The sequence below is a fragment of the Orycteropus afer genome, unplaced genomic scaffold, assembly GCF_000298275.1.
Source record: "Orycteropus afer afer isolate SDZICR_OR568_19922 unplaced genomic scaffold, OryAfe1.0 scaffold00119, whole genome shotgun sequence".
Taxonomy (NCBI): Eukaryota; Metazoa; Chordata; class Mammalia; order Tubulidentata; family Orycteropodidae; genus Orycteropus; species Orycteropus afer.
The window spans coordinates 7,431,749-7,443,029 of record NW_006921706.1 but is presented as its reverse complement, the minus strand read 5'-3'; the positions used below and the strand labels follow the sequence as shown (position 1 = coordinate 7,443,029).

Here is an 11,281-nt window from a genome sequence, read left to right as displayed (position 1 = left end):
GTTGTTGTTGTTATGTGCTGTCGAGTCAGACCCAACTCATAGCGACCCCTCCTTGGGTTTCCAAGCCAGTATCACTACAGAAGTAGATTGTCGATCTTCCTTCCGAGGAGTGGCTGGTGGGTTTGAACCACCAGCCTTCTGGTTAGCAGTCAAGTGCCTTAGGCACTATGCTACCAGAGCTCCCAAGAAGTAAATTAGTTAAGGTCATATCAGTTGTTTATGGTAGAACTCGGATTCAAATCCAGGTCCATCTGACTCAGAAGGTCCTGATTTCTGTACTACAGCACGTACTCTTTAACATAATGACCTCTGGCTTTAGTCTGGCTTTGGTTTAGCGTTTAGTCTTTGTTTAAGCATTCCAAAACTAATTACATTAAATGTGGCAGATCCACATATACTAATTTGTACTTGGGAATATTTTAGATCATTTATAAAGATAGATGTTAGTCATCTGAAAACAATTTGCTTGGAAATGTAAAGGCATTCAAAAGCATTAACATATTTTCCTACAAGTAAAAACTGGATTAAAAATTTTTTAAAAATTACAACCCCAAAGAAATGCATAAATCTTACCACCTTCTTCAGGTTTCGTGTCTAATAGCTCATCTATAGGTCCTTTTTTTGGGGTGGGAGAGAAAACAAAATCAAATGTCAGTTTTACTTTATAAGGAGTTTGGTTCAAATTACTAACATCGAGTAGTTTTCCTTAATTGAGATTACCTGAGCACGCATTATGTGTAGCGTTTTTGTCAAAGGCAGGTAAAATACTTTTTCCGTCTTCAGCTATAAATAAAACATGTGCAAGTTGTTATGCCAGTTTGGAATGGTGTGTGTGCTCACACACTACTTCAGTGTAACACGAACGCACGGCTTCAGGAGGAGATGGCAGCCACACACTCGCACAGAGGTGTGTCCTCCAGTCACATTTTACTCCAGCAGTTGACTCTCAATGATTTTCTGCTGAATTGAACAGCCCTGAATCTTTGATTTGTTTTGTAGATAATCTAGAAAACTACACGACCCTGATCTAACACTTCCTGCGTGGCCAAATATATGACTTAGATAAATGAATATTTGATGGTGCTAAAGAACTTTAACCCTATGACCCTGGTTAAAATAAAAAGGCAACAGAACAGCCTTAATACTTGGTTCACTCAGATGTATATTAGACTCTCTGCAGGTAACAGAATAAAACACAGCTGATACTTCATTATAATGGACTCCATTCTGTGTGTATATAAAACAAGGTGATCAACATTTACAATCTCACAATAGCATGCAAATCCCATAACCAAGTGACTGTACTGCATGAGGAAAAAGAACATTTCATCCCCCTGTTTTGTTACATGTTGTATAAATATATAATTTACATATAGAACTTGAATATGAATATAATAAACTGGAGTTTTCATTTTCCCACAGAACTAAGAGTTTTCTAGCCCATTACTTTGATTCCTATCATATTAATGATTCACACTGTCGGTATTACAGCTCTGAGGAACACCAAGGCCTGGAGGGCTTGGATCAACACAGAGAACTCACACAAGGCCAATGAGACCAGGCTCTGCCTGCCTCTCCGCCTTCTTTTCCTGCCCCTTGGTCCCTCCTTCACATTCTAGAACACAGTTTCTCTGACCTCCTCCTGCTGCCTCCTGGCTCACACACAGCCTCTCCGTCCACCACCCCCACCAGCTGTCATCGGTTTTATCCTAATTCACTGCAGTCCCGTGTGTGTCGGAGTAGAATTGTGTTGCACAGGGTGTTTGCTGGCTGAGTTTTCAGAAGTAGATGACCAGGCAGTTCTTCCGAGGCACCTCTGGTCTGACCAGAATCGCCAACCCTTCAGTTAGTAGGGGAGTGCGTTAACTGTTTGCACCACCCAGGAACTCCCAACAGTTGCCGTGGAGGCTGTTTCTTTTGCTTTGGCAGGTCTTACAGTAGTAGTTCACTTCACTAGTTCCCTGATACTCTCAGATGAGGTGTTCCTGTCACACCTGCTCTTAGCTCTGCACTTCTCCCTTGTAGCTCTTGCCCAAGTTGGAGTTGTCCAATTACTTGTTAATCATTAGATAAGCATCTTCCTCTATAGTCTATAATCCCCAACATAGAAGGGCCTGAATACGTCTGCTGTGCCACTGTATGCCTAGAATGTAGTGCTAGGCCTGGCACAGAGGTGTCTCATGATGAGCATCTGGTGAACAAATGAACAAATACATGAATCAGTGAAGGCATATATGCATAAACAGATGACATGAAGTCAAGGCGTAGAGGCAAAAAAAGTTTGGGCTTTTCTGTTGGAGGGCAGAAGGGAGAAAAGCAAATGAAGGAGGAAAGTGGGAAAAGAAGAAAACAGGTGGAGCAAATGGTTCAAAAAGTAGGAAGAAGACCAGGAAGAGAGGGTGAAGGAGGAGGATGGAGCCAAAGGGAAATTCCAAGATCTGTGTTGCCACCTCTTGTCTTCCTAAAAGGTTGCCATAGCAAAGGCTAATGCAAGGCAGAGACAGAGGCAGAAATGTCTCCAGGGGGACAGACTGAGCAAAGGGTTGAGGTAATTTTAGTTCTCTTCATAACAACTTTATTTTTTTTCCTTGAGAACCCAAAAGTATTCAAATGTGAGGCTCAGCATTGATTGCATCACAGTCCAACCACAATTTTCCATACCCTTCTGCCTCTTTATAAGAAGAGAAACCAATGAGAAAACTGGCAGGAGACAAAAATCCCTGGTAAAGCCTTCATAGTACATCGTATCATGCACTAGTGCTCTAATCCCATTCCCTAACACATGAGGTTCAGTTAATCCGAGCAATCTGGTACCACTCATGACAGGGCAGCCTGAGGAGTCACCTGGCAGAAGTATCTGAGCTCAGCTCTCTCCATCGATTCCCAACAAGAGGCTAACACCCAACCTACCCCACAAATCACCTAAAATCAAACTTACCCAATATAATAATGCAATTTTATTAAAACGATCTCTATAGCCCCAAAAGGTTAGAGTTAATAATGGTAATGCCAGAATTTTTGTCATTTGTGAAAAAAAATAGCTTCCTGCCAGGTCTCCACTGTGGAGGAGGCTCTGGAGGAATGCTGCTGAGGAATACTCATGGCACCTTCTGGTTCAAAACATTCATCCTCTCTGAATAATGCTATTGGATCAGCATCGATTGTATCTGGAAGTTTAAAATTCTATTTGTAGGACGTAAACTCATATAGCCCTTTCTCAACTGGAAAAGGAGAAAAGACCTAGAAGGACCAGGCCAAAAAAGAAAATGAATTGGCTGTTGGCTATTAAGTAGAAGAAATTCTAAATAAAATAAAAACTTACTCTTAAAACTAGAGGATTCCTTGCTCTGGTTTTCATCAGCTAATGAAATTAACCTTAAAATAAAATAAAAAGACATTTAGTAATCAATTTCTGCAAATGGTGTATTTATAATACGTCAAACTTCAATATAATATCTATTAATTCACTAATAACAACAACATACACACAGATGAAAGGGCAACAAATGGTCATGTACAGGCTGTACACGTTCTGAAAAAGAAAGGGGCTCTCTTTCTCCTGTACCAAGGTTGGTTAATGGCATCTTAAGACAGGAATTTGGTCTTATCATAAGGTACATATTTTGCAAATACATAGCTGGGCAGTCAGGTATAACTAAGACAGTTACCTCTTTTAAAGACATGGTAATAAATTAATGGCCAAGCAGGTGTTCATGCCGGTTCCTGGTGTTGCAGGAGGAGACACCTCAGGAGGTTAGCTAAACTACCCAAGGCTGAGGCAGGATCAGTCTCAAACCCAGACAGATTGTCACTTACTTGACTCTTTTATAGCTTTAAGGACAGAGACATATCATTGCTCTTAGACTCGTTAGTGCCTCACCCTTAGCTGCTGCTTCTAGACAATATTCTTATCAAATTTCCATTGTCATTTAAAATAGTTACTAGGTTACTGTTTGAGTTCTTAAAAATGAAGTACTAAAATATTTGAGAAATCTGAAATTAATTAAAATTAGTCAAAAGATAATCCTATGTAGTCCCCTTCTGAGTAAAAGCTAATGCTTTATTTCGATTGCATTAACTTAATGGTGAAAAGAAGGTTCTGGGACTCACATTTGGCTTTCTTACTATACAGTGGGCTGTGGGCAGTCCCTTAACCACTCGGAGCCTCACCTCCATCATATGCAAACATACATACAATAACACCTACGTTGACTACATTGAAGGCTAACATGAGAATGAGCTGAGATAAAATACCTGGCATTGTGCCTAGCACGTGGTAGGTCCTCATGAAATGATAGCTAACATTCCTGCCACTGCCACCAATAGGTTACACTGGTTCTCCCTAAAACAGTCAATTGTCCTCAATTCAGATCACCCTCTATAGTTTTCCCGCTGTGAAAACTTATCTTTGTACTGAACTAAAGAAATGTGCTAGTAATTGCTTAAATATTAAAAAGGGCTAATATTGGCAGCATATATTTTTGTGGGGGAAAAATAGTACATTTGAATCTTTATTTAGAAACATGGAAAAAGAATACCATAAGATTATCATCTTAGCTTTTTGTGTGTGTGGAAAAGAAATAAATGGAGGTAAAGTAATTTCTTTTCTTTCCTAGGTCAGCAGATTCAACAGAAAATGACATAGAGTCACATTTAAACTTTCTTCTTGCTTTGTAAGATTAGGAACAACATGCTATGTATGTTAAGTTCATCTCAGTATTTAAAATGACTGGGGAGCTTTCTGTGTAAAGAAGCATGATATGAAGATGGAGCAGTCACTTCCTGCACTCAAAACTGACACAGAGGAGAAAAGAGAATAAGTCTGAATGTGTCAAAACCCAACTCCCAAATGTAGTGTCAATGCCAGTGAAATATACATGTAAAAAATGTTGAATGGCAAATGTTCTGTTACCACAATAATAATAAACACACTCTCACCACTTTTTCGGTAATAATGACTTAGTATTTTACGTGTTGTAAGGCAGTTTGATAGGTTTTCTCTTTCTATGAGAGAACAGCCAGGGGATTTCCTGTGTAGATCACCTTGTAGATGATGATGAGAAAAGAACCAGGTAGGATCCAGAAACCGGAGAGAGCGGGAAGCTGAGACTTAGGCCACAAGGCAGAGAGCCAAGGAGAGCTGGGCATCTTTGCCCTTTCTTGTCCCCAACAACTCCCCACAAAAGTGCTCCTTCTAAGTACCCCAGAAATGGGTCTTTTACTGGGATAAGTGAGTCACAGTTTCCCAGGAGTATGTGCTGAGCAGTTTAGGATTCAATTTGAATGCATTAACCCTGAGAAGTGAAGAAGTAAGACATTTCCCCTGTAGACACACTGAGTCCCCCAGTTGACTCAGTCAGCAAGCACTGTGCTCCCCTTACCTACGGCAAGAAGTAGTACGTGACTTTGCCAGAAGTAGTACGTGACTTACTGATTCGGCTCCTCTGCTTCTGCTTCTGAACTTTCCTGCTGGGTGATCTTTTTCCTTCCTTCTCTCTCAACAAGCTTTTTCATAGGGTCTTGTAAGCTCTTAATCACACACCAGAGATAATGGGGGGAAAAAAGATAGATATGTCAATAAAGAAATCAGCCTTAAATTAAGAGGTATTTGGAGAGTATCTTGAACCAATCAAGTGGACAAAAAGGAAATTTTAGATAGTGAAGTCACAATGTTCTCAGACACATCTAAGAAATATTAGCCTATAAAGGAAGAGTTGCTTTGCCACTGGAATGATGTTTCCCTTTTGTGACAAGTTATTCAAAAGAACGCCTTTGGCTATTGCTCACTTTATTTTCCATCTGTAGTTTACAGCTAAGATAAACGCTGTTCTGCTTGTAGCCCACACACTGACAAGTAGAAGCTTCCCCTCCCTCACAAAGATGAGACAATTTCGTTTTATTTTTAATTTTGTTTGCTATTTTGTAATCTAAAAACAGCTCTTAATAACAATAGAAAACAAAAACTTTATTTATTATTTATTTTTTTCAAAATCTTTTTTTAAAAAACCAAAAATAGTGGTTTAACATATTCTGAAAACTTAACTCCCACGAGTGGACAGAGCAGGTGCATCCAAATCTGATGTGAATCTTTTTTTTTTTTGCATATAAATTTCTTGGAGTTACTGTCCTCAAGGCTCATTAAATATTTAAGAAAATTTTTTTAAAAAGCAAGTGCCTAGAAAATGTATACCAGTGACAAAGACTCAGTAAGAAAAAGATAAATATTTCTATAATAACTGAATAATGAATTATAAAAAAGTGATCTTTATTTCTGGCCCTAATTAAAATACAGACTTATGAATACAAAAAGAAACACTTCAACATACTTATCATTTTTATGGTCCCAGAACTATTAAAATCCTAGTCCTTTTCTGGTCCTTCACCTTTCTTCTCCTCACTTCCTCTTCCCATCTTTCACTTGTCTAACACCACACATACACAGAAGAAGGCAATTAAGTTGCATCCCCTAACCTTGATTGATTAGTAGTCCTGACTGGAAGGCTGGATGAAGATGGTTCTAGGCGGTCTCTGCAGAGCAGAGCTGGGATTGATTTTGGTGTCTGCCATGGACAACAGATGGGACAGTGGTGTCCACCTTGTAACTGCCAGCTCTGTTTCATTCCCTGCATTGAATGATTTTCCTAAAACACTCAAACCAAAAAAAACCAAACTCATTGCCGTCGAGTCAGATCCATCTCATAGCAACCCCTCCTTGGTTTTCTGAGGCAGTATCACTACGGAAGTACATTGCCCAACCTTCCTTCCAAGGAGTGACTGGTGGGTTTGAACCTCCAACCTTCTGGTTAGCAGTCAAATGCCTTAGGCACTAATAAAAAAATTTTATTAGGAAGGAGAATATAACAAAGATTTTATATAATCTTGAGCTTTTTATAATGACAAAATATGTAAGTGTGCATTCATTCATCAATATTCTGATACAGGGCCAAGGTTTTCTCTTTGATTATATCTCCCATGATTGACATTTTACATCATTTTCTTGCATAAATCACATCCATTAGGCATTGTCATCATTTTTAATGACTCCCTATTTCTGGATGTTTGCATCAGTTTATTCATTCAGCAAATTGTTTTGAGCACTTACCAAGCACCAGGTGTTATTTTGGGTGTTGGAAATACATTGTTGAATAAGATAAACAGCAAACTCTGACCTAGTGATGGGTCTATGCAAAGAATTAAAATAGGAAGATAAAAAGTGATTGATCATTACTTTAGTCCACAGGGATGCTCTCTCTTTGGAAGTGATATTTTAGCTGAGAACTAAAGGACAAGAAGGATCCAGTCACGTGTGGCTCAAGAGCGAAAGCTTCAGTAGAAATAACTTGGCTTGTTTGAGGAACAAGAAGAGAGCTCCTGTGGCTGCAACGTAGCAGGCAGACTATACGCCTTAAGAGGATGAAAAGGTCAGCAAAGGTTACACAAGGAAAACACACTGTGATGATATGAAGTTATTAGAGGGGTTTTAAAACTTTTTACTTTGAAGTAATTTTAAAGTCACAGAAAAATGGCAACAATAATATAAACAACTCCCCCATATCCTTTATCCAGATTCACCAATATTTAATATTTTGCCCTATTTGCTTAATCCCATTATTTCCCTCTGTCTTTCTAATGCATGAGAAGATTGGGGACTGAAGGGAAATTGCTATAATGGACATTATTGAGACAAATGAGACAGCTAGAATATGGACTGTCGTCTAGATATTCCTTGATGGCTACATAGATCATGATTTTTGTGTACTCCAAAGCATCTGGTAAAAGCTGGGTATATGTGTGGGTGGGTGAGTTTGGGAAATGTGCAACCACACAGAGTTCATCAGATGTCACAGACTTATCCTTTCAATAGACCTGCCTATCACAGGATTTCATTTTTCTCTCCCTACCCACCCCTTTGTCTCTCTCACACTTTTCCCACCCCTCTCCTCTCTCACATACACACATATCTTCCAGCAGCTACACTCCCCGCAGAGGGCCCAGCTCTGGTCAAAGTGAAGCAGGGGTATTTTCAGCCAAGGTTCCAATGACTCCAAGGCTCACTTTTAGAATCTGCGACACCTGCCCAGGCCTCCTGGTTTACTTGATTATCCTCTCATTGTGTTCCCTTTTTATCAATTGGCACTAGGCAGGGCCATGACATGATTGTTCTCAGCAGCGTTTTGCTTGCCACAGCACTTAACTAAGCCCCCAAGATGCCCTTGACAGCTCCATGGTTATCATCCCTTCTGTCTCCAGGCTGACCTCCCCTCATAACCACACTGGGCAGCTCTCAGACAATTCCTTTGTAATGTAAACCACTCATTCCTTCTTTTCAATCCCCCCCTCCCAGTGGGCCATTAGCAGCAACTCAATTGTTGGCTCCTTGTCACCACAATCACAGTTAACAGTCACTCTTGTGCTTCAGTAATAGAATGGCTATAGTTCCAATTGCTACTTTGAGTTATTATTAATAATTCTTCTTTTTTACTTAGTAACAATTAGTGGCAATTATTCCTTTTTACTTAGTTTTACCATTACCCCTCTTAGTTCTCTAGTTCTGCTATCAGAAATAACCACAGATGGAAGGCTTTAACAAGCATAATTTATTCTCTCACAGTTTAGGAAGCTAGAAGTCTGAATTCAGAGTGCTAGCTCTAGGGGCTAGATGGAGGTCCCTGCACCCTGGGCTTCAGCTCTGCCTTCCAGGCCCACTGGAACAAGTTGGAGGCTTCTCCTGACTCATATAGCTGCTAGCTGCTGAGGCTGACGAATCCAAGATCAGCAGGTAAAGTGAGATTGTTGGCTCACAGGTTGTGAAGGCAACAATCCCAAGATGGGCAAGCAACATGGCAGGCCACGGGTTCAAGTCCAAGAATAGGAGATAAAGACTTGCAAACCAAATGAAGGATCCTTTCCATATACACTGGATGTAGGCCATACCTTGAAGGCAACTCCCTTCCAACTGATTAACTGGTCATAGCAGCTTGTACCTTGGAAGTCATTATACCATATCCAATCTAATCATGGGGACCAACTATATCCAGCTGCCAAGCCACTCAAAATCATGGTGCAGCCAAGCTGACACACAACCTTAACTACCACAGCCCCTATAACAGTTTGGTTATTGTGGCTCATTGTTGTTGTTGTTGTTGTTATGTGCCCTCGAGTCAGCCCCGACTCATAGCGACCCCTCCTTGGGTTTCCGAGGCAGTATCACTATGGAAGTAGGATTGCCCAACCTTCCTTCCCAGGAGTGGCTGCTGGGTTTGAACCGCCAGCCTTCTGGTTAGCAGTCAAGTGCTTTAGCCACTATGCTACCAGAGCTCCTTGTTAGAGGTGCTTAATGTATACTTACTGGTTGAGTAATGGATGCACATAGGTTAAACCTAAAAAATTAGACCTCTGTGACGGATTGCATTGTGTCCCCTGAAAATATGTGTTAACTTGGCTGGGCCATGATTCTGGTGGTTTGGCACAGATAATGATGTAATTACCCCCCAAGATGTGATCTAATGTGATCAGACAATGAGTTATAAAGGGATGAGTGTGGGATATAGCACCCTTAGGTCACAGTTCTGATCTGATGTAAGAGGAATTTTCCTGGGGTGTGCCCTATATCACCTTTTATCTTAAAAGAGATGAAAGGAGAGAGAAACAAGCAGAGAAGAAGGGACCTGGCTATCACTGAGAAAGGAGAACTGGAAGTGGAATACGTCCTTTAGTCCTGGGGTCCTCGTGCTGAGAACCTCCTGACTGAGGGGAAGACTGGTATCAAGACATACGGAGATCTTCGAGATGCTGGGCCCACAGATGGTGAAAGGAGACAAGGAATTTCCCCTAGAGCCAGTAGAGCAAGAGAGAGAGACTACCCCAGGAGCTGAGGCCCTGAATTTGGACTTCTAGCCTCCTCAACTGTGAGAGAATAAATTTTTCTTTGTGAAAGTCACCTACTTGCGGTGTTTCTGTTATAGCAGCACTAGATAACTAAGACAGAATTTGATACTGGGAGTGGGTGCCTCTAAGAGAGATCTAAAATGTGGAAGCTGTTTTGGGATTGGGTAATGAGTAGAGGCTAGCAGAGTTTTAAGGTTCTTAATAGTAAATAACTAAATTACCTCGAAGAGACTGTTGGTGGATTATGGGCATCAAAGGCAATTCGGGTGAAGGCTCAGAAGGAAGGGAGGAGGAGAGCTGTACCAGTGGAGATGGCACAGAGGGTAAGAAGCAGCAGCAGAGAAATGGTGGCAGCAGCACCGGGGCACTGGGCTGAGATGGCACAGGAGCCGACTCACAGAGTAGGAAAGCTGAGTGCCTTTCAGCAGGTTTCCTAGTGGAATGGGGTACCATGGAGCTAGACTTGCTGACCCATGGAGCAAGGGCAGCCCTCAGGCGGAAGTATTTCCAATCATAGGCTGATGGAAGCCATATTCAAATTCATGTGCCAGAAATGAACTCCAAAGGATTTTGTTTCTGAACCCCAAACCCACTAAGCCTTTCATTAGAGTTCCTTGTGAAACTCAGCAGTACAGCACCATACAAGATGAAAACGTTCTCTGTAGAGGACTGTTTTTAAATTAAATAACTGCTTTCTCTGTGTGTTAGAGGCTGCACTGAAATACTAATAGTTTCCACCAATGCTTAAATGGTTTCAGGAAGTATATACACAATATATAAGATCAGCATGACAGAGGAAACATGCAGACCAAGTTTGCAAAAGTGTCTTAGAAAGGAAATATCTTAATATCATAACAGGAGTTACTACTTCCTGTATTAGGAAAATAAAAGCAAGAGCAACATTCATCTGAATGAAAGCAAAACTACTCAGTAAAACAAATTTCACAGACAAAAGGCCAGGAACCAGCTTTCCCACAATAACCTAAATTTAATGTTTAATTTTAACGACTGGGTAACATTTTCTCCAATCCTTTAATTATGACATTTGATTTTCTTATGCTTCTTTCCATTAATGACATTCTATGTATATGAAAATCCCAAATAAATAATTATTTATAAAAGGAAATAAAAGTGCTCACAATAGTGGGGCATGCTTAGAAGATACTGAACTTGGTTAAAAGTGTGTATGTGTGTGTTTTTATATAGTTAGTGGTGCATGAAGAATAAAAAGCAGAGGCCACGAGGGTCTGTATGAGCCACACAATTATGGGCATTTAGCACATATCCCTTCCTCCTACGCACTTACAAATTTTTTTTTTTTTTATTAGGATTTGGGTGAAGATTTACAGAGTAAATTCACTTTTCATACAGCAGTTCACATATACTTTGTCTC

The 11,281-nt window shown here is 40.4% G+C and overlaps 1 protein-coding gene across 1 annotated transcript in view; it reads right to left on the bottom strand.

Moving 5' to 3' along the window:
• Window positions 1–11,281, bottom strand: part of ICA1 (islet cell autoantigen 1) — a 154,033-nt gene that overhangs the window by 26,399 nt on the left and 116,353 nt on the right. Inside the window, exons 8-11 of the mRNA XM_007944074.2 lie at window positions 5,432–5,529; window positions 3,323–3,375; window positions 721–783; window positions 574–615 (exon numbers count right to left, since the gene is read on the bottom strand). Coding sequence (XP_007942265.1) covers window positions 574–615; window positions 721–783; window positions 3,323–3,375; window positions 5,432–5,529 — 256 coding nt within the window. The remainder of the gene's footprint in view (window positions 1–573; window positions 616–720; window positions 784–3,322; window positions 3,376–5,431; window positions 5,530–11,281) is intronic.